Source organism: Eptatretus burgeri, chromosome 16 (assembly GCF_056783735.1).
Source record: "Eptatretus burgeri isolate ZD-2024b chromosome 16, Ebu_testis_v1, whole genome shotgun sequence".
In the NCBI taxonomy this organism is placed as follows: Eukaryota; Metazoa; Chordata; class Myxini; order Myxiniformes; family Myxinidae; genus Eptatretus; species Eptatretus burgeri.
Genome location: NC_140976.1, coordinates 20148351 through 20173087, shown reverse-complemented (window position 1 = coordinate 20173087; position 24737 = coordinate 20148351). Strand labels below are relative to the sequence as shown.

The following is a 24737-nucleotide window of genomic DNA, read 5'->3' as shown; positions in this document are numbered from 1 at the left end:
ACACAAATCAGAACATGAATCGGAAAACAAACCTGCAGTTTAGCAGTACTTTGGCTTTGAATTTGTCTCGATCGTGCATGCGCAGAGAGGAGTGAGATAATTTTAGTGTCTGCTTGTCTGGTACTCCAACAAAATTAAAAATAACTCCAAACAGGAAACTTACAGTTTTTAGAGACATCGTAAAGGACACAAACAACAGGTACAGAGAAAGAATGCAAAGTGTTAAATAAGGTGGTGTAAAAAGACGCTGCATCAACAGAAGCAAACGTCCAGAATTTTTGTTTCTACAACTTTTAAAAATCCTTATATTAATTCAATTGAACAAAATACTTAAACACTAGAACACAAATCGCCTTATTGGCACTTTCACTCCAAACTCACTCTGAATGCCAAGCAGCTGGGAAATGTTCGGATCTTGGCCCTGGAAGTGTTTGCTCAACACCGAACACAGGGATTGCAACTCCGAAAAGCAATGCCGCATTTCCTGACGCAATTCTGCTGCCATTCGCTCCCGATTCAAATCGGTGCTGTGTTCTTCGGTCTCCATCTGAAGCCTGTCCTGAAGGTTCAGTTTCTGCTCCAACAGGTCTTGGTTCTGCGTCGCCAGCTGCTCAGACACAATTCAGCCTCAAACATCGACGTTCAGGGCTGTGGAAATTAGTTTTGAATTCACAATATAAAGGAAATGACTTTTGGTAAAAGTGCATTGAACAAGACTGTTGATGTCCATTAAAAAAAAAAAAATACAAAAGCAAGAACTGAAGAAAATTCATTTGGTGAGCGTATGTTGCAATATACAACACGATACACAAGTAATATTCAACCCTCCTTCAACAGATTATTTTCTTCCTTTGTGCAATCATCAACATTTGAAATACATTCAGCCGTCTACAATGAACTCCCACGAGATAAATTAATGACAGAGAACAAACAGAAATTAAAAAAAAAATTAAAATGCTTTATGACGTAAGCAAGTCTTTGAGGTCAGGTCAGGTGAGGTCAGGTATGGGAGCATGTGCCAGAGAACAGCATCGCTACATCCACTTTTTGCCGGGACTCCAGCGGCCTCCATCTGGCCAACCCCCAGGCAGATGCCTGGCGCATCCCAATCTCCTTGAGATGCCGATCAACGTGCTGCAACCACAGGCACATGATTGGACCATTGGCCTCCTCCACTCACAAGGCTCCCTCGCTGAATCTGGTGAGCAGCATCAACATCAAGAAAACGAACCACATGTCCATACAGCCACAGCTGACACTCACGGACTATGCAGGTAACAAATCTCATCTGAGACTCTCAGCAACCGCTTGTTGGACACAAAGTCTGACCAGCAATAGCCAAGAATTCTCTGAAGAGAACTGGTACCGAAGGACTTAAGTCTCTGTCCCAGATCCCTGGGCAGGGTCCAGGTCTGGAAGCACCAAGGACCTGAAGACTTGGACTTTGATCCTCCTGCACAGGGACCGACAGCACAACGCCCCATGATCCAGTGAATCCATGACTTCCCAGGCATGACCCAGATGTCTATTGACCTCTGGCTCACAGCCAGTGGAAACATGAATATCACTGACAAGGTAAGTGAATCTCTCCTTGACCTCAACATCCTCACCACAAACGGGTATAAACAAGATAGCAGCATCCACGATGTCAATGAAAGCCTGGATCTTAGTTTTGACCCAGGAAACCTGTAATCCTAGTGGCTAAGACTCCTCATTCAGCACCACGAGGGCCCCCAAAAGGATATCCAGAGTTTTTGCAAAGATGACTGCATCATCTGTGAAATCAATGTCAGAGATCTTGACATTCCCAAACAATGCAGCGTAGTGTGACCTCTCATACATCCTCCCCAGAATCCAGTCCCGACTCCTCATTCAGCACCATGAGGGCCCCCAAAAGGATATCCAGAGTTTTCGCAAAGATGAGTGCATCATCTGCGAAATCAAGGTCAGAGATCTTGACATTCCCAAACAATGCAGTGCAGTGTGACCTCTCAGACATCCTCCCCAGAATCCAGTCCATACAAGCGCTGAAAAGTGTGGGAGCCAGTACACATCCCTGACTAACTCCAGTAACAACTGGAAATAAGTCAGCGATTGAACCACCACATCTCACAGCACGCTCAGTACCAGGGTATAGTTCAGACATCATATTGATCAGTTTTGGTGGCAACTCACGAAAACCGAGAATCCTCCAGAGGGCATCCCGATTCATCGAATCGATTGCTTTGCAGAGATCATCACAGGCTGCAAGGAGCCCCTGCTGAAACTCTTGTCTGCATTTGGTGAGAACCCAAAGAACAAGGATTCGGTCAATCATTGACCTCTTTGGTGTAAAGCCTGACTGGTCTGGGTGCTGTGCTCAAGCAGACTGTGGCAAACCCTCTCAAGAATTATCGAAGCAAAGACCTTGGCCGGCACTGAGAGCAGCGTCAGCACTCAATAGTTGTTGCAGTCCTGGAGATCACCCTTCCCTTTCCAGAGAGGAACAAGGCCCCTCTTCCAGTCAGTTGGGATGATGCTTGTGTTGCAAACAGAGCACAGAACTGCGTAAAACGAGTGCTGTACACAAGTAAAGCATTTCCACCAGTCTTGAGAAGTTCAGAATGGATGCCACAGATCCCAGGAGCTTTACCCCATTTTCACCAGTTCACAATATATATATATATATATATATATATATATATATATATATATATATATATATATATATATATATATATATATCCGAAAAAAATGTGAAAGGAACAAAGTACAAAGATGTCAGGAAGAACCCAGACAGATGGATTTTAGCAGTTATTCCCCAGGCTCAAACACAGCAACATGTGCAGGTGACCAGAGGTCCATGAAGGATAGTAGTCTTGAAGAAACTGCACATTCTTGATTCCCCAAAGCACCCAGACACTCTAAATCCCCACTCAGCCTGTTCACAAACTCCTCAACCAGCCTCTCATCCTTGAGCTTGCCAACACCCAGCCTAGGCTGGGTTGGTACCATTCTCCCGGATTTAAGCTGCAACTTCGGAGTTGCTCCAACAAGCCTGTGGTTGGGATTGAGGAACTGAGCACTCCGATCACTCCTACAGTTCTGGATCACCCTCCAATAACCATCAACGAGCACATGATCAATCTCCTTTGCCACATCACCAGCAATGGAATACCAAGTCCAAAAGTGAGCCTGTGGGCACTGATATGATGAAGCAGACAAAGTCTATGACTTCATGCAAGGTCAAGAAACTTAGTGCGATTCTGGTTCACAGTTCCAGACCCATGGGGACCAAAACATGTGTCATAACCATCTCTATCAGTGCCAGTCGATGCATTGAAATCCCCCAAGACTAGAAGAGTGTCTCACCTGTGGCAGTGATCAAACGCAGACTCGAGTGTGGCATAGAATGCGTCCTTCACGGTGAGATCACTCACCTCAGTCAGAGCAGATACATAGACCAGGGAAACAATACTTCAAGGGGTGACGAATCCTTTGTCTCATACGACACCTCAGCACCACTCCGCCACACACCACTGCAATCTAACCCAGGAAATTTACGCCATGCTTTTCCTCCAATCATCAAAGAATGGAGGTCCGTCCCGAAGGCTTTGCCCAAATTCCGTCATCCGCTGAGCTGCCCCACAAAGGGAAGCAGCACAGGAGGTACTCCCATGGAGTGGGTTTTCAATTTCCTTTGCGTTTATGGGTTTTGCGGAATGAAGTTTTACGGTGGCCGGAGTACAAATCCTGCCAGCAATCTCCCAAAAAAGTAACCCAACTGCAGGAGGACATCCACAGACACAGTTGGGCACTCGATATGGATGGGTGGTGGCTCAAAAGGAGCTCCCCACCCTTTGAGAGGTTTTGTTTTTAATCCTGCTGGGTGTCAATATCCATACACCCTCCTCACAAGGAAACCTGGTGGGAAAGACGGTTTATTCGCCAACAACCCAACCATGGAACAGCTTAGTACAGGTTTACATGATACCTGTAGCAAGTCACAGATCTAATTTGGCCTGACCTGACAATCAGCCTCAAGTGTTTTAGCAGCCTCATGTACTAAACAAACGAAAGACAGGAAGAGAGGACGAGTCAGTTGGAGGGATGAGTGTGTTAGGAAGGGAGGTTGGGGGAAAAAATGAGGGACAAGAAAAGGAAAGCTTGAAGAATAAATGGATTAGAGAAGTGGAGCCAAAATGGAGAGGATGAGGGGGAGGGTGGAGGTGCATCCAAGGAAAAAAGCAAGAGGAGAATGTAGCGAAGTAAGTAATAAGTAAGCTCGCTAAGTCAGTACAGAAGAAGCTACAGCTAAGTAAGTAAACTAAGCAAGTAAAAGTGGGTGGATGTGATTGGAAATGAATGAAAACAGGGAGGTTTGGAAGGGTGGGGTGGAGGATTTAGGCAAAAGATCACATTACACCGGCATCCGTTTAAATTTCATGCATCCACCAACCCAAGAACTACAAATCAGTTTTGAGGGTAAGGCTTCAGATAAAGGACATAAATTTTTTTTAATAAATTCTGGAGCCTCACATGGAACCAAACAGCATTGACAGCATACAGCAGAAGAACAAGCAGAATTCAAGCATGAGGGAGTTTGAACATTCACATGCACCATAATGTTGTATAATACTCGCCTTTCTTGCAAAGAACACTCCGTGGAGCTTTGGCAAAATTCAGGGAATTGATGTTGAAAATGCAATTGTGGCAAATAGCAGTAATAACTGGAAGGGCACTCGATCGAGCGCATACCTCCACCAGGATGATTAGTTTACGTTTTGTATCCCACTGATAGGCCGGATCTGGATTCGGTCCTAAACTGAAATTTTATTGGCTTATTCTTGTCACCATACCAACTCATCCACCAAATTTCGTCCGAATCCATCCAAAAAATTTTGAAATATCGTGCCCCATCACATTTTTTTTCGTTTTACCTTATCACTTAATGGTGAAGAATCCGTTAAAAAAAAAACATTCAAGTATCCGGATCCAGATTTCGATCTTCACCAAAATCGAATCAATTTGTCCTTGTTACATACCCAACCTGCCCACCAACTTTTTGAGATATCCTGCTACATGTCATTTCAGCCCCATCACTCAATGGTGACTAATCACTTAAAAAAATTCTCGGATCTGGATTCAGATTTGGATCTTCACCAAAATCTAATCATCTAATTAATGCGGAGGCCTCAGCTTAGCGTAGGACTTCATGTCCATTAGAGATTGGGGGAATGCTCGTCACACTCCACATATTTCGATTTACCCCGCCGATCACACCACATGCCTTCTGGTTGAATGGTTTGCATTAGCAGGAACAATTGTCTGGGTGGCAGACAGATGGTTGTTCTGTGTGGATTATGCGGTTTTACCGTGTGAGACATAATCCGCGGCAATGCTCAGCATTACAGACAGGAGATGCGTCTGATGTATAAACGGCAAATGTGGTCATCATCAGTTAAATATTGGCACACACATCATAGGCTGGCAGGCACGCATATGCACACGCACACGCACACAACCACTTCTTCGTTGAAAATTATTATTAGATACAGCATAAGCCGAATCTGAACAACATGAATTTAGTATGGTCGAACGTTCGAGTGTTCGTGTTCAAATGAACCATTGTACACTTTCAACAATGCAAACCGTATTTTGCAGACAGAATTCAGCCAGAACCATTATCCATGACAAACTTTGTTCGATTTTTGCTTGTACCAAACTAAACTCACCAAAACGCTTGCTTCCCTGGTCGTGAACGTGTTAACGTTTGGTCTTTGAAAACAGGCAATGTTATAAAATCAGGTTTTACGTCAAACTACTTCCTTGTCATTCAATATACCACCAGGTTTACCTCAATAAGATCTACAGCATCTTCTTACTTTTCTTTTCAGGCATCTATAACAACTGGTCAACCAAAATGAAAGCCATCAATAATGAGGAATGCGTCTAATTACTTATTTAAATACTGCCGTGTGTCCAAAGTCGCTCAGCCCAACATCCTGAACACACGGGCTTTTTCCGGGCCATTGAATTAACACCAGAGAGGGTTGACTCAGCCTGCCATCCTTCCTGGGTCGGCAAAATGAGTACCCGTGTACTGGCAGTAGGGGCGTTGCATCAGCGGTATAGCCGCACCCCCCGGCCAATGATGCAACTCGCAGCCTTGTGCTGCACACAGTGGAGGAAGAGGAATGCTTTTTCCCAGATGCCCCGTGTGGTTCAGGCTTTTATTACGGCACGGGCGATTTTGGCTGCATCCTTTAATCTTCATTTAAAGCAAACGCAATGGCGGGAAAGAAGGTGTCTCCTCAATATTGGATTTAAATTGGTATTTAATTCAAATAAGTCACAGAAAGTCATAATAAACAACAGTATGCAGGGTACATAAGTACATCCAAATGTGATCTTCTCTCCTCTGAGAGGCTGTCTTCGAAAGCTGAACAGATCTGTTCTGAAATTGCCTGTTTAACATTTTTTTTTTTTTATGGGTGATATATAATTTGATGATGTCATGTATTTTAAATGCACATCTCTCTGAGTGCCTTAGCATGTTAGTACAGCGGATAAGCTCTCATATTTTTACAAATTGTGCATTTTATGAAAAAAGCATGAAATTTCTAGCATAGTTAGGTCATACCATAATGTTTATTTTCGGGTGTGGAGGGAAGTCAGATTTGACCTCTGAGGGGACAGTGAGAGGTCAAATCCAAGATGCCCGCTAGTCACCCGGGTCTAATGTTCAAACGTCCTTAATTTTGGAACCAGACCCGCCAGCCTCAAAGCATCAACAAGACAGAAGAGGGGAAAGGGCACCAGGAAAAGAGTGGCTCCTTCTACTGTGATGCCAAAGAACTGGAAGGACTTCCTTTGATGCGATGAAAACAAAACCGAATTGTTTGCTTTCCTGTCACGCGTAGTTGTTCATCTTCCTCTAGCAGAGGGCAAGGAACTGTATGCAACAGATGGAAGTGGAGTCCTTTGCTCTCCGGCTGAGTCATACTTGGCCTGCCTTGCCCCATGTTCGCAGGAGGAGGCCGACACTCATCTACTTCTGCATGTGGCAGATTCTGTGCTAAAGGGGTGTAAGAAGGTGACCATACGTACCGTTGCTACTGATGTGGTAGTACTGGCTGTAGCTTCATTCAGCAAGACAGCTCCTAAAGGACCAGTCACACCTTGACGTTTTAGCCAGCTTATGCCGATTTTTTGAAAATTTGTCTAAAACGCTGGTACACGTCGAATACGTTATGGGTAAGTTTTGATAACATTGAGAGCACGCTGAAAAACACTGCCATACGTCATTGTACGCTGGCTTTAAACGTTGTACTTTTCGGTTGTCCTCAAATTTTCCATGCTTGAAATTTTAAGACTTATGCCAGCGTATAACTCACACGTTACGCATAACGCTGGCCATAAGTTGTCGGCACGTCACGCGATCGTTGACACACGTCGACACACATTACTTGTAAGTTACTCATAAGTCGAAACACGTCTAGGTAAGGTTTAGCATACCCGAAACTTATTTCTAACCTATGAGTAACGTGTTGTACTCACGTTACGCGATCGGTGACACACAGACACACGTTACTTGTAAGGTGCTCAAAAGTCGAAACACATCAAGGTAATGGTTGGCGTCAGTGTCCAAGACTCTCTGGTTTTATTTTTTTTATTTTTTTCTTCCTTCCTTTGGTATGATGGTAATTTTGACACTTCGATTTCTAGTGCGGTTATAATATAATATAATTAATAGGCTGCCACTCAACGAATTGAATCATAACCGCACTGTACACTTAACACCGTCATACCGAAGAAAAAAAAAAACCGGGAGTCTTTAACACTGACCCTAACCATTACCTTGACGCGTTTCGACTTAGTACCTTTCAAGTAACGTGTGTCGATGTGTGTCAACGATCGCGTAACGTGAGTACAACTTATTCCCATCGCATGCGGAGCGTGTGTCATATGGCAAGTACGTCGTAAAATTTTCAACATGTTTAAAATTACAAGACGTACTCCACTTACTACGACGTATGATAGCGTACTTTAGCGTTCTATTCACGCATACCAAACTTACCCATACCGTATTCGACGTGCGCCAACGTTTTAGACGCATTTTTAGAGGTCGGCATACGCTGGCAAGATCGCCAAGGTGTGACTGCGATGTTGACACTTCCATTTCTGCGGCGGTTATGATTTGAATCATTGTGTGGCAGCCTTTTAATAGGCTACGTCACGTCATCGTCGGCGATACGTACAGCGCGCTATGCCTAAGTTAAACTATCGTTGGGCATAGGTTGTGAACGCTGACAACAGGTTCAGCATTCGTTGGTATAAGTTATCTATAACACAATGAAACGTTCTGTGTCCGTTACTAATATGTTGTGCACAAGACCAAGTCGTTATGAATATGTCCGAATCTTTAAAAAAAAAAAACATCAAAAGTTCAACGTAAGCCAGCGTTTTACATACATTTTAATACGTTGCCATTGCTGGCTAAAACGTCAAGGTGTGACTGACTGGACCTTAATGAGCTGTGGGTTGCCTTTGGTGTCGGGTCAAGCTTTCATTACATAGCTGTTTACAAAATGGTTGCCACAATGAATCCAACACAGTGTCTGACTCTCCCAGTCCTTCACGCTTTCACCAGGTGTGATACTGTATCTGCATTCGCTGGCAGAGGAAAGAAGACTGCCTGGGAAACTTGGAAGTCTTTCCCAGAGGTGAATGATGCTTTCATTGAACTCCTATGCACGCCAAGTGAGGTCAGTGAAGGATCAATGTTACTGCTAGAGCGATTTGTGGTGCTAATGTACGACCTAGACTTCTGTGTGAAGAGCTGATTCCTGGCATGATTCACTTCCGTGCTCTCACTGGTTTGAACTCTAGAGAACATTCCTCCAACCCAGGCAGCACTCAAACAGCACATCAAGCGTACTTGCGACCAGGCCAACTGTTGGAACCAGGCATTGGTCCTGGATCCAGAGATGCCAGAGCCATCTGATTGGGGCTGGACAAAGGAAACAACTGGGTAGCAGCCGCTTTGGACCACTCACCCCGAAGCATCAAAATCGTGCCATGAATTGATCCGCTGTCGCTGTGAGAAATGATGCACTGGACAGTGCAAGTGTGCCAAAGCTGTGCTCAAGTGCACTGCACTGTGTTCTGTTCTGGAGGCTGTTAGATTTTGATCACTACCATTACCATCATCATCATCATTGCTATTAATAAAGTATTAAATAGACTAGCAGCATGGGAGTATTCTGTTATTTTTTTGTATTATTATCCCTATAGTGTCAAAATGGAAGCGAAGTTTCGCTATATTGCATAGGTCCAATCCATTGGCTTTGCCAAAAGAATGTCCAAAAGTTAACGTTATTTGACTTTGACCTTGATCGAAATGCATTTCCTTGGCTCCTGGCGATCTCAAAGGTATCACCAAACGAATGGCCATTCCAAACTTAGTTGGAAATGACACCTTAAATGTTTTTTTTACAGTTTAGTTCCAAAATTAAACGCGTTTGAACATAAGACCTGGTGGACTGGCGGCCATCTTGGATTTGACCTCTCACGGTCCTCAGAGGTCAAATCTGACTTCCCTCCATGTCTGAAAATAAACCTTATGGTATTCACGAACTACATCAGAAATTCATGCTTTTCTCATAAAATGCACAATTATTGTGCTTATCCGCTGTACTATGTGTTTACATGCCGAGTTAGTGCGTCATTGTATGGGCTGCGTTTGGGTCTGTTGCTGCGTTTCCTACCCCTTCCTCATTTCCATTTCATTCATACATTTGATTGTTTCCCCACTGCTCCAGTCGGTGAAGGAACATCGTTGAGCTTTGGTCCGTATGACACTCAACCTTTTTTCTTGCTCACTAGTACTTTCACAAAAAAAGTTTCAGTGTGGTCAGAGAAAACTCAGTGATTAACATTGATAGTTATTTATTTATAGCTATTATAACGCAAGTCAATACTTTGCACGAGGTTGTTGTTTCATTTGAGAAATTAGTTTTTTTCAGAGCTTTTCCGTCATACTTTTCTAAAATAAATAAATAAATAAAAAGTATGAAAGTTGGGGGTTTAGTCACTTGCTGTTTTCCATTATTACAAACACTAGCAGAGTACCTGCCCTATGGACGATCTTGTTTCAAGCATGCAACACGTTCTTGACGCATACCTTTATTTGGGGTTAAGGCTTCATATCAAAGTATAGGCAACCGACAGCTCTGTAATAACACGCAAAAAAAAGTTGCGGTACATTCAAAGTACACTGCCCCAAATGCCAAATAAATAAGTCCTCCAGCGTGCGACATCGCTGGGGTGCCTTTGGCGCCCGGCGATGCTGCCTTGCAGCGCAAGGAGTCAGAATTGGGAGGGAGCGGTGTACAATAATTGATTGATTATTTAACTGCAGAATTAAAATAAGTAAATAATAATCGTAAAATAATTAATTTCTCAATCAATTGCCGAATCCCATACCTAAACCACCACCATTTAATCCGAATCTAAGTTTTTGAAAATTAAGTAATTAATAGAAAAATGAAAAATTAATCAATTAATGGATTAATAAAAAAATGAAAAATAACATTTTTGCCAAAGAACATCTTCACTGTTGTCACCAAATTTCAGCTTTCGAGCGCAAAGGATGGCTGAGATATTGCCCGGAAAGCAAGAAAGAAAACAATTAATCGATTAATTGATTAATCAATAAATGAAAAATACTCTTTTACAGCCAAATCACTTGGTCACTGTCATGTACAAATATCAGCTTCCTCACTCAAAAGGTGCCTGAGATATTGCCAGGATGAGACAAAAAAGTAATTATTAAATAGATAAGTAATTAATCAATAAATAGATTAATAAAAAAATGAAAAATAACATTTTTGCCAAAGAACATCTTCACTGTTGTCCCCAAATTTCAGCTTCTTAGCTCAAAGGATGGCTGAGAAATCGCCCGGAAAGCAAGAAAGAAAACAATTAATCGATTAATTGATTAATCAATAAATGAAAAATACTATTTTATAGCCAAATCACTTGGTCACTGTCATGTACAAATATCAGCTTCCTCGCTCAAAAGGTGCCTGAGATGTTGCCAGGATAAGACAAAAAAAGTAATTATTAAACTGATAAGTAATTAATCAATGAATTGATTAATCAAAAAAATTATATTTTTTTGCCAAAGCACATCTTCAATTTTGTCCCCAAATTTCAGCTTCTTCACTCAAAGGATGGCAGAGATATCGCCCGGGCAAATAAACAAACAAACAAACAAAAAACGGAGTGAAAACTGAGTACTCCCTTCCTTCGGAACCCAAGGATGACGTCATGCATCGCCTGGATATGGCATTGGGAAGGAGCGGTGTACAATAATTCAGGTTATGTGCATGAAGCAAAAACATACCTAACTGCTTAAAATTGAAAACACCTCACTTCACAGGAAAACGTGGGGAATACTGCACTGTAAATGATGGAGACTTGTAATACCCACCCCCACCTGGAGGCGATACTACACAACATACATTCACATAGATAATAGAGTCTTCTCCCCCCCCCCCCACCCAAGACCAACGGCAAAGATAAAAACACCCTATGCACTAATTGGGGTCATTCTGATCCTATGCAGCAATCATCATCATTTTACAACCGTTTCCATGCTTGCATGTGTAAGCTGTGGTTCACCTTAAAGCTGCTTTCCAGGCTGCACAATCCCCTGCTATAACCCTCTCGTGAGGCCTTCAACTCCAAGATCGTCTCTCAGCAACACAGCCCATGTTTTCCTCAGACGGCCTCTCACTCTCCTCCAATTCACATTCATATTTATACACCTCTTCACACAGCTGCCCACCCCTATACTTTCCACATGTCTGAACCATCTCAACCTATACCTACACATAACCTCACTAATGCTTTCTCTACCTCACCTATCTCTTAATTCCACATTTGGTTTCCTATCCTTCAGTGTCACATTACACATCCATCTCACCATTCTCGTTTCATTTTGTTCACACCTCCGTTCATCCTCTTTGATCACCAATGTTTTACTGCCGTACAACATTACACTTCTAACGCAAGTTGCATAAAGTTTTCCCATTATTTTGACAGAGTTCCCTCTTGATGTCAAGAGGAGTAACAACTCCCTAAACATCCTCTAGCCACTTCCAATTCTTGCAATCACTGCTGCTTCCACACTACCACGTGCACCAATCATATCACCAAGATAACAGAATTTATCTTCACATTCCAGGGCTATATCCACATAAACTATCCTTTCTGCTCTAACTGGAGCCACTTGTTTACCTGTGCAAACAGCACATTTGAAGTCAGGAACTACCTGCAGTCTACCCCTGATGCCACTACACCTCTTGTGCACTCAGCAATAACAAGATTTACACAACATTGAATTGCTACCTCCACCTTTTCTACAGACAGCACAGGGCCACCTCCCTCTTTTTTCCACACTTCCTTCACCTACACCACTAATAAGTACTTTTGTTTTCCCTGTATTCACTTTCAATCATCTGGCCTCCATACCCTCCTTCCATACTGTATATTTACCCATTACTTCTTCCATACTGTTCACTATCAGCACTCGGTCATCAGTATACAGGAGTTCCCAAGGTAAGCCTCCTCGGAATTCATGTGATACAGCCTCAAGAACCATAATGAACAGGATTGGGCTCAAGACTGACCCCCTGATGAACACCCACTTTCACTTCAAAATCCTCACTCTGCACTCCATCTACCCTCATACAAGTTTTTGAGCCATCATACATCGCTCTAACTACCCTAACTAATCAATCTTCCACGAACCCTAACTTTGTCATGGACCATTTCACCACTTCCTGAGGCACCCGAATGAACACCTTCTCAAAATCCACAAACATGAGGTGCAGTTGTCTCTTCTTCCTCAGATAATTTTCCTGTAATTGCCTAACTATAAAAAAAAATTTCCTCCATCATGCCCCTTAAAGCAAGTATGGATGTAATCTGCCCAGAACTGTAGGAATAGCGTGACAAGCAAACACACAAACATTGGTCCGTGAATTAGAGTAAGGATACACCCTTTATTGAATGTCAAAAGGAAGAACGGAACACAATCATTCATTCACCAGAATCAGTGGCGTAATGGTCAGTGCCCATTAGGAGTCTGGGAGGTCGGAGGTTCGAACCCGGGTCAAGTCACCAAAGACTTAAAAATTGGCCATGCTGCTTCCTTGTTTGACTTTCAACGTTTAAAAAGGATAGAGCACAGACAAACTACCATGTGTTGGCAATCATAGCACAGGCTTTGATGGGCCGAATGGCCTCCCTCCTGTGTTTAAGTTATTTGTAAGGGAACTCGTATTATTATCATTCATGTGCAGCAGCTGACTGCTGGTTCGCATCATTGCCAAGGCATGGTTTATGTGCTGTTCATGTAGTACCCCTCACTCGTCCATGCAGCATCTCCAACGGTCTCGCATCACCCAATAGGGAGACCGAGACTGTAACAATACAATACAATAAAATACATAGCGAACATTGTTGGATCGCATTACGAGTTTGAATCCTATGTCGACGCTATTTTCGGAAATGCTCTCCCCGTGGTTTAGAGGTGAGCATGCACAGTTACAGGACACTAATGGCAGGAAGTGAGTTGGGTTCATGTAAAAGCCACATATGGGTGCAGGAAATGGGCAAAATGAAAAGACTAAACGACGTCCGCAGTCTTTCAGCGAGTAATTTTATCGGAACGATGAGCAATTGCTGCATGAGCAAATGTTTTGCGTACAAAGTACGCAATTTACATCGAGGTATATAGGTTTGTCATTGTGAAAACAAAAAACGAAATGGGTTCGATTATGGTCAGAGTTCCAACTGTGTACGAGTAACATTGTACAAATTGCTGATAGACCTTGTGGTGATGCCAAAGTAGACCTGTACAATTCAGTGACTGAAATAATTGAAAATACCTCAACTCGGATTGTATTCTTCAACATAATAAAAAGTACACATTGTCCAACAAAATTCCAACCCCATCGTTAAGTTTGTTTGGGAACCTGACACAGAGGACAACAGAACACACCTCTTTCATGGCACTGTGTGTCGTTTGAAAATTGGAATCTTGTCTGGCTAGGGCTTCCTGCAAAGCCTGCATCTCCTCTTCACCTTGTGCAATCCTCTGCTCCAGCAACTATATCCTCAAATATTGGTGATTGGTGGGTGGGGCAGGGTGGGGGGGAGGGTGGGAATAGAAAATAGTTCAGTTTAAGAACAGCAAGCCTGTTCAGATAACGCATGTAGGAGAATCGATCTGCGGGCTTGGCAAAATGTGTCAGCAACTGTCAGGCCTAATTTGGTACACATCCGGGCAAAAAAGAAAGAAAAAAAAAAGCTGGATTCCCAACAATCCATTGATCGCCGGCACAAGAGGCATCCAAATTGGCTCCTACTCGGTTCTTTGAAAACGATGTTCCTTAAGAAGTCATGACCCGCACGTAACCCCATTTCACACTATTGAAAAATCCCAGGACAATCTCTTCCCAATTGAGCTCCTAATCAGAACCAAAATCATCATTGAACATTTCACCCACAGTCGTTCCAACATCACGAGCCAATAAATAGCTCTTGCACTGCTTCGATCCAAGGTAAAATTGAGCTTGGAGAATAACTGCCGACTTCAGCCATGACCTGAACAGCCTGCATAACTTCCAACTTGACCTTTAAAGTGAAACAAAAGGCGAATTTGTAAAACAGAATTACGAGATCTCATTATGACTGAATTTTTCACTCTCGATTCGTTAACAATTCGTTCCAATGCAACCACGGCAAATCTCAGTACTTTGTGGGGGCAGGTGTGTTTGTCCACAATTGACCAATAATCATGTGTGATGTCACTTGTTTTGATAATCAATCAGAGACAAGATATGGCCATCTCAGAAATTGCTGGTAAATTCCCCGAGGGAACCGTGCTTACTTTATGCAGATAGCTTGCTCTGCATTGCCCCAACCTGATTTTGTTTTCAGATACAAAGCAAACAATTGGTCATATAATTTCCAGTGGTTTTTCACTTCAACTTACTGAATTACACAATGCAATCAAGAAAGGAAAAAAAATCCTTTGTACTCAGGGATTTACAGCTGTGACAAGCTCTGAGGGATTAAATTGTAAAAATCGATCTCTATCTAGTTATAGTTATTGGAATGCCCCTTATACCTTTATGGTGCTTGTAGACTCCTCCATCTTGGATTCTGCCTTCTTTTGTTGCGCATCAATCAGCTGAGACACAGACACACAAAGTCAGCAGTTTGACCTCCATGACGCCACACACAAGTTCGCCCAAGAAAAAAATTTGATCACTCAAAATCATTTTAAGTAATCCATGAGCATGCAAAGGCATCACCACATAAATCGCACAGTGGCCTCTCGTGGACCATTTTGAGGAAGGTTACAACATGCCGCCAATTCTCCGAGGTCAGTGCACCAAGGGGCAGGGAGAAGGAAAATAATGAGTGGGGGAGGAAGGCCTCAAATGGCAAAGCAATCAGATTTCCGAGAGCACGCATCAATCAAGCCAAATTACTCAAAAGCCACGTGGGATCTGGCTAAATCAGAATAACTGAAACTTGCCAGAATCCCGCAGGCTAGCCCGTAGTTAGTCAGGGGTATGAAACCAAACAGATGATACACGACCGACCATTAGAAAAAAGTCGAAGATTTTGATGACGTCCGAGACATGATTCAGTAAAATACAATAAATCATCGAAATTCCAGATGTTTAAATATGCAAATGCCCCTCATTAACACAGTACATCTTATTACTTCCCAATAATATCTTGCTACATTTAACAATTTGATTGATTACATCATAAATTATATCTACTGTAAGTCATCATTTAATTCAAGGTATGTGAAGAAAGAAGCATAACTGTGAATCAAGTTTCCGAGGCTTAAAATAAATAATGAGGGCCTAATGACAACCAGGCCACCAACCAAGATTTGAGGAGTTGTAAAATCAAAGCACCATTGTTAATCTCACTTTAAAAGCGATAAATTCGGATCTTAGCAAAACCTGCCTTAAATGGTAACCGAACCACACCACACCATGCCCCATTAATCCTCTTCCCATTCCCACACCAGAGAAATAATGACTAACAAATGTTCCACATTACTATTGTTACAACGACAACATTTTAAATGACTTCCAACATGCAGATGACTTGCCTTGGAAGCTTGCTGACACTTCTCTCGTAATCCGAGCACTTCCTCCTGCAGTTGCTGAATCTTTGAAAGTGGCTCTTTACCCACCTCCTCCAAATGCCTCACCCGCTGCTGCAAGCTGGACAGACATAGGAACAGCTGTTATGCCTTCCTCACACCACAACCACAGTATGCTGGAAGTCAGGATTTATATTTAGTAGTCAATGGGCATAGAGCAATGAAAAACAATCCATCACAAGATCCTCAACACAAAAAGTCAGGAAACTATTCGAGGAAGCAAAGGTGAAAAAACAGCTGGTGTTCATTTCATAAAATGAAAGGTGACCTAAACACTACTTCTTGTTGTTTAATGAAGGGATGAAGCCTTGATTATTCCTTACTCCCACACTCCCCGGGTATCGTTCTCTGTCCAGTCCCACTTTTAGTATCAAATCAATAATCCATCACCTCTCTTCCATTTAAGTTGCATAGCTTCATACCCTGGAGGTACACAGGTATCACAGCATTGTAAACTGCTGACCTAGATAATATTAAAAGCAGATCCAAAACAAAGCATGATCTTCACACAAAATAAGCCTCACACAATTACTTTTCTCATCCTCTATGGGAGGGGTTCATTCTCTCTCGTTTCTTCAATATTTTTTCAAATATTGCCTCATATTTTCTGCAATTCATCGGTTTGCATGATAGAGAGGAATCGCACTCCCCAGCTTGAATCTAGGCCCAGCTCTCTCTCTATCGAGTACAGCCTGTGGCTGCTGGTTGCATCATTGGTTGGGATGCAGCTATGCCGCTGATGCAGTGCCCCCCCTTACCAGTACACTGGTGCTCATTTTGCCGACCTCGGAAGGATGACAGGCTGAGTCAACCTCCTGGTGTATTTTAATTCAGCGGCCAACGGGGATTGAACTCAGGACCCTAGGATCCCAAGCCGCCACCCTAACCACTAAACTAACACCAGGCTCTAGGCACAGCTATAAACGGCATACATGGTATTTCACAGGAATGGCGATGAATCAATGTGTGAGTTGTCAATCGGATGGAAATGAAATTGAGTGTCGCATCTGCTGGCATTTGTTGGTGGAGGTTAAAGATCCCACGATGTCCTTCACAAACAATTGGTGAATTATCTCTGGCACCTTGAACAAATTACAAATTTCTGCCACCTTCAGTCAAATGTCAGGCTTGGCCAGCCGGTTCGTGAAATGCTTGGAACAAAAACGTTCCCTGGCTGACCCCACAAGAAGATGGCAATAATCAGAGCAGTGACAGCAGCAGCAGCAGCAACATTTTCTGCACTCATCCTTTGCCAGATCTTCCAGGGCAAAGAATCGTGATCTCACCTTTTCGCATTGCTCTTTCTTCATTGACATTTTCCAATCATCTACCTCTGATGCTGCTGCTGCTGCTGAATTCACTCCTTGACTCTGCTGTCACTAAATTAAGGTGAACTGTGAGACTCAAAACACAGACTGAGGAATTAAAATACTTGCTAACATTAGACAACCATGAAAGGGAAATTACTTTCAAACAAACTGATTAACTACACCACCAAAGGTGGAGGGAGGTTATGTTTTCACCTGTCTGTTTGTCTGTCTGTGAGTAAGATATCTCAAAAGGTTATAGACAGATTCGGACGAAATTTGGTGGAGATGTTGGGTGTGTGACAAGGACGAATTTATTGGATTTTGGTGAAGATCCGGATCCAGTAAATGGAATTTTAAAAAGTGATTCTTCACCGCATTGAGTGATCGGGCCAAAAAAGATATCTGGAAAAGGTCACGATATTTCAAAATGTTTTGGATGGATGACAAAACTTGGTGGATGAGTTGGGAAAGTGACAACAACAAGCCGATTCGATTTTGGTGAAGGTTCGGATTCAGATCCGACCTATCAGTGGGATACAAAATGTAAACTGTTCAGCCTGGCGGAGGTACGCGCTCCACCGAGTGCCATTCTGGTTGCAGTTTGATTAAACAGCCAGGTTTAACAGTCAAAACATAGCATGGCTTGTGTACCACTTCAAGGTCCCATATGAGTGAATCAAAATTCCAGAGTACACTGGTCATATGCTTCTGACAAGGAGGAATCACCAGAAGTCACATTGATAAGTAGATCATGTCAATAATTAACGATCGTCGTCCCGTACCACAAACATTTCAGAAATGAGTGTTAATCACAAAATTAATTGGATAAAAAGCATGAAGAGGAAAGGAAAGTAAATACTAGAATAACCCATAGCATGAAAGTGGTCCTTGCAGTATGGGAGAATCCCATGCAATAAGCCATTGTACCCACTAGAGGAGGGTATATAAAGTAACAAATCACAGTCTTTTTATTTTTTAATCACAATGTACTTTGTTTCCATTGAGAGTAGTGACAGTTCAACAAGTCCAAGAGGTGAACTGAAAGAATCGTACTTGATTTGCCAAAACTGCTGGAACGAGTGTTAAAAAAAGGGGATTAAACACAAGATGTTGAAGTATTCACATAACACAACAAAAGTCCGTTGCAGCTTTATCTTTCCTCTTGCGATGACTATCAACGGTCTGCCAAATCGATGGTTAGGGTTGGTGATGTCTCTCGTATGCTTACGTGAAAAATATTTCCCCATGGTTGACTTGTGGATGGATGGCTGATATCACTCTCTGATAACCAATTACAATTCCTCCTTCAAACTCAACCAATACTTCCTGGGACAAAATGCTCTGAAAAAGAGCAGTTAATGTCTATTCGTTGGCTAGATATATATTGTGTTGATAATACTCTCGGTTTTTCGAATCAAAACCCCATGAAAAGGAACATTATGTTGGTATAGATTTCTCAATATATTAAAATGTCTTTCGTATACTCTGTCAGCTTTATCTATTTGTGGATTGTGCTTTTATTCTAAAAGCAGATGGATAAATCAATTAAATGAAGAATTAGTGAGCAGTGATGATGATGTACCATACTCTTTACAGAACATTAGTGTTGCTAAAGCGGTTTATTGGCAAGGGTTATACTGGGTGCTTTGCTATTACCTTCCCAGCGTTGTTTGTCCATACTCAAAATGCCGAGCATCAAGCAAGGAAGCAGTACGTACCATTTTACAAGCCTTTGGTATGACTTGGACGGAGTCTGAACCACTGACCTCCTCGGCTCAGAGGGGACACTCCTAACCATTACACAACCGAGTCTGGTTGAGTGTGCAGTACAAGCTCTTTATTTATGCAGAGTGCAAGCTCTACCCCTCTCATGGGCAGAGGGAGCGAGAGTCCACCGGCTGACTTCTGTTATTTTTTTCCAACAGATATTTTCGCTTCTGGACAGTTTTGTGATTTTTTTATTTCCGTAATAATAACCTCGAGTTTCATCAGTGGGTAAAATTTCAGCTTTCTTGTCCACCGAAAAAGTACTAAGTATATGTGTGTGTATGTGTGTATGTGTGTATGTGTGTATGTGTGTATGTGTGTGTGTGTGTGTGTGTGTGTGTGTGTGTGTGTGTATACATCTTCTTCTTCTTTCAGCTGCTCCCGTTAGGGGTCGCCACAGCGGATCATCCGTATGATCCGCATAGTGATTTGGCACATGTTTTACGCCGGATGCCCTTCCTGACGCAACCCTGGTCGCCTCTTACGACACAGGGATATATATATTTTGAAATTCTCCTGACTTGAACCAACGTTGTGATGATGACCTCAATGTGGCGGTGTCATGCCTGCCAACCCCGAAGGGCATCCAGAAGTTCAGGTGATGCAAAGTCTAAAGCTGTCACCAAGCAGATGAAAAATAAAGCTACCGATTTGGTTTCACCCTCATTCGGGCTCATCTGGACATCATATCGCTGTTCCATCCACTTGGTGACTTTTGAAGCCATTTAGCCGTTTAGGCTTACAGGCTTGTATAAACTGACACTTTATGCCCCCACTGACTGATGAGGCCAGATTGTATTTGGATCCAACAAGTGCCATCTGCCACATTGTGTTGGACACATTTTCAACTGGTTGTGACTGGTGAACGTAACACACATTATGTATGTACATATGTATATATTGTTACGAATCTACCGCCCGCCCGGCGTGCGAGTGACCGCGTCAACCAATAGCCGCCGGTTCGCCCACCAAACGAGCAATTCAGTCGTGACTTTCTGGAACAATGCCAGAAACCAGTCACGGGTGGGTTTTTAATCCCACCACGGCCCAGTCCGTATTCTAACCGCGCGAAATAGGGTCAATCACCGAATATCGATATACCTAAGTTAGTCCAAGAGCATTAGGGTTTAACCTGGACATTTTTGGTAACAAGCTGATTTTTTCAGGAAAGGTCCAGGAATGTGTGTGAAATAACATACTAAAAGTCCTCATGAATCCTCCTTGAGCGTTTTCCGCAATCCAAAATGGCGTCCAAAATGGCCACCATTTCCTGTTTTTCTCATAACTTTGCAAGTAGGTTTACCTATAACACATTTTAAATGTCTACACATATGTTTTGAAGTATAAGGAACTCAATACAATACATATCGGAAGATTTTGAAACACACAAAAACGAATAAAACCGCTTAAGCTCTTTCAGAAATCCAAAATGGCGTCTGAAATTGCTGCCGTTTCTGGTTTTACACCAAGGTACTTTAACACGCACTTTAAATGTCTTAATATGTTTTGCGACTCAATGAAATGAATCATATACTTATTGGGAATTTTTCAAAAACACGCATTTACCAATAAAAACACTTGAGCTCATCCTGAAATTCAAAATGGTGCCCGAAATGCCCCTTTTCCTGTTGTTGTTTTCTCATAACTCTGCAACTAAGTAACCCAATAAAGCACACTAAAATGTCTTTATATATGTTACGGGAGTCAAGGAATCTAGATAAATTCTTATTCGCAGATTTGAAACACGCATATCTATACCAATAAAACTACTTGAACTAGTCCCAAAATCCAAAATGGCGCCAAAGATGGTTGCAATTTCCTGTTTTTCTCATGACCCTGTGACTAAGTTACCTCAATATGCACTTTAAATCTCTAAATATATTATGTCTTGAGAAATAAGGAACTCATTCAGATACTTTGAAGTACAAAGGAAACAATAAAACCGCTGAAGTTCTTTCTGAAATTCAAATGGTGCTCAAAACGTCCGCCACTTATCAACACACTGCTGGTTTAGCCTGTTTCAAGAGGCAAAGACATTCAAAACAAGATCATGCTGGAGATTCAAACCTCAAAAGTTTCAGATGAATCTTTACCTTACGCATGCACACACCGAGTTGCATCAGTCATTGTCTTCATCGTCGGATGCTGTATCTTCAATGTTGATGTCCTCTGAAGTTGGGGTAATATCATCGTCGGCATCTATAAGAGTTGGTGCTGTATTGTTGCAATTGAGACCACTGCATTTACTGCACATTGAGGTACAAAAGAGCCCAAGTTTCTTGCAGCTACATGTCATGCTTCTGCAACCATCTGGTTTACACCCACATGCCACCATGTCCAGCAAAGTGTCGGGTGCAACAGCAATGTCTGTTTCTACCGGGGTAAGAGTCCCGTCCTGAAATCGCCAGCCCCATTCTGTTGGAGATAAGGAGTTACCCATCCATTCCTGGACGGTAAGATAGGCGCGATATGAATGTTGCTTTGCTGCAGCACTAGTTGGAGGTAGACTTTCTAGCTGAAAGGATGAACTCAGGGAACTGCGACCGATTGCCCGTTTGTATGCGATGTGACGGTAGTCATCAAGAGATTCAAAACTGCTGGCTCCATAAAGCTTAAGAATGAAGCCTTCCCCAGCTTTTTCCACCTCGTCATGGGTGCTTCCACTGTTTGTGAAGGTATCCAGCAAGTCGTAGTCCCGCTTCTTGTGCACCATGTTGAAAGCTTTACGCTTGCCCTGACGATAGATCGCAGAGACCGTGTCACATCCCGTCACAGCATGAAGAAACATCAAGTGATTTGTTGTGTCCCCTATGGCATGCTGAATCTCATGAATGTTGAAGACCGTGACAGGATTACTGCGGCATAGCATGTACACATCTGTGGAAGAGGTTGCCCGAGCAACTAGCATTACCAGTAAGTCTGTGTCCGTACCAACGACAGCAACTGGCACATGTTCTGACTCTGCCAGTGCTAGTGCTGTGGAGACAATCAGGGTGTCAGCGTCTGCTTCTGCCTGGACTTTTGGAAGAACTCAAGAGGTCTTATTGGTACTTGCGTGCTTCAGCATCTCTTAAGATGTATTCTAATGAGTTCCTCATACTTCAAAACATATATGTAGACATTTAAAGTGTGTTTTGGGGAAACCTGCTTGCAAAGTTATGAGAAAAACAGAAGAGGCGGCCATTTTGGACGCCATCTTGGATTGCGGAAAACGCTCAAGGAGGATTTATGAGGACTTTTAGTATGTTATTCTAGACATATTCCTGGACCTATCCTGAAAAAATCAGCTTGTTACCAAAAATGTCCAGGTTAGGGCCTATTTTGACCTAATGCTCTTGGACTAAGTACTCGCGCGGGTAACCTACCGAGGGACCGTACCTCGGCGAAGGGCTGCTTGGACATGAACCGCTTAAGCGGTCCGTTCCGTTCTGGGATAACCGAGCAGGTATTATCGCCAGACCTCGCCGAACCCGATTCTATTTATCGGTTATTTAAAAACCAACTAGTATTCCAAAAGCAAGATAGCAGTTCAATTTGGGGAAAAAAGACACGACGAACGGGTTAACATTCACTCAAGCACATTTATTACTTCCACACATGCACATATACAGCCATGCAATCAATGGGGGAAGGGGACAAGACACGAGCAAGGCGAAGCACGACAACCGTCTATAAGCAATTATCAATGCACAGTCACTTACACAGTTCTACTTGTCGAGACTCAGCACCACATCATTCATTCAAAAGAAAAGGAAAAGACCCCATCAAAGGCAATGGGGTCAGACTGGGCCCTGGGCCTTGGTGACCGAAAAGGCCCCACGAGACTGTTGCAGGTTACCTGCACCCTCGCGGTGCCTTGACGGGGCGAGTCATGACGTTCCGTCCCCACGGCAGCCAGCGTAGCCGCGGTTGCGCTCGAGCCTTGCCAAGCGGCAGGCGAGCTCTCACCGGCTCTCCCCACACGAACGCGCAGGTTCGCGCGACACAGCAGGGCTGCGCTTCCTGCCCGCGTCCCTTTCGCGACGCCCGGACCTCCGCCGACTGGCTGCTCCCAGCTCCCTACTCAGACACGAGCCCCGATCTTCACCCAGCTCCGGCAGAAGCAGCCCAGGTCCTTCCGCGGCGTCCAGCGGCCGCGACAACTCCAGCAACCACCGAGAGAGAGAGAGAGAGAGAGAGAGAGAGAGAGAGAGAGAGAGAGAGAGAGAGAGAGAGAGAGAGAGAGAGAGAGAGAGAGAGAACGAACGCCCGAGAGAGAGCCAGCAACCACCGAGAGAGAGAACGAATGCCGAGAGAGAGCCAGCAACCACCGAGAGAGAGAGAGAGAACGAATGCTCCGTGCGTCCTTTTTATGACTCACGCCCCGCCCCTCTGCTCTCGCCCCGCCCTCCTTCCAGAACCTGCGGGAAAGTTCCCGGAGGAGGCGTTTTCCCACCAAATTGGGGACGCTCCCTTGCCGCTGTACTTGTCTTCTTCCACAGCAGGGTAGAATTCACCGTGGAGACGCCATTCGTCCGGGGAAGGGGGGGGGGAAATGGGGGCCGCCTGCTTTCCCTCGACGAAGGCCAGGCCTCGAGCAACCGTGTGCCGAGGTGGAAACGCGGTGGTGTGGTTATGAGGGTTGTGGTTAAAATGATCAGGATGGCGTGGTTTGTTGAGAGGCGCGTGTGGTTGTGGTAGTGGAAGGATGGTGGGTCTGAAGCGGTTGTTTGAGAGTGATGTTGGTGGTGGTGGTCCCAAAATAACGATAGTGAAAGAAAAACGGCTATCTCAAAGATCACAGCCCTGTGACACGAATCATTCTCATTAAACAATGGTGGGGAAATCTAACTGAACACAGACTTATCGATCTAACTGAGCTGAGGACCTTTATGGTGTTCTGCGAATTTCCACAGCCGTAACAATATACATATATATATATATATATATATATATATATATACACACATACATATATATATATATATATATATATATATATATATATATACATACATACATATATACATACACATATATACTAGATGACCCGTGAACCCGTTGGGTTCCCGTTGTGATAGCGGTTGATGAAAAAAAGATAGCTCCAACGAACTATACCGCTGAGGTTGTTTGCATCGATCAAATACTCCCGAAGAGTACTTGACTGAATCGGGAATTGATTTAGAAATAATTTTTTCATTGCTCGATTTTAACGAAACTTGACACTGCACACCGCAGGAGAATGGTGAGCAAGGTGGGCCAAAAATTTTTGCGCTATTGTGTACCGTTTTGGCTGTATTTTGGGAACATTCATACATACAAGATGAGAGTTTTAGTAATATATATATATATTTTGCTTAAGATTGGATGGTTGGGATTTCACATTTTTAAAGAAGAAGGCGCTTCTAACCAAAAGTTTTAGTTGCGCCTTCTTT

General features: G+C 43.2%; 1 protein-coding gene across 9 annotated transcripts in view; it reads right to left on the bottom strand.

The window, feature by feature from the left end:
• LOC147010657 (centrosomal protein of 85 kDa-like) overlaps positions 1-24737 on the bottom strand; it is a 90703-nt gene that overhangs the window by 7924 nt on the left and 58042 nt on the right. For 7 of the 9 annotated variants that reach the window (XM_085860014.1, XM_085860015.1, XM_085860011.1 and 4 more), the window contains 4 exons: positions 16193-16307; positions 15185-15247; positions 14054-14161; positions 382-607 (listed from right to left, as the gene is read on the bottom strand). In XM_085860014.1, coding sequence (XP_085716140.1) covers positions 382-607; positions 14054-14161; positions 15185-15247; positions 16193-16307 — 512 coding nt within the window. Of the gene's footprint in view, positions 1-381; positions 649-14053; positions 14162-15184; positions 15248-16192; positions 16308-24737 lie in introns of those variants that run through there. The other 2 variants (XM_085860019.1, XM_085860018.1) reach the window with 2 other exon arrangements.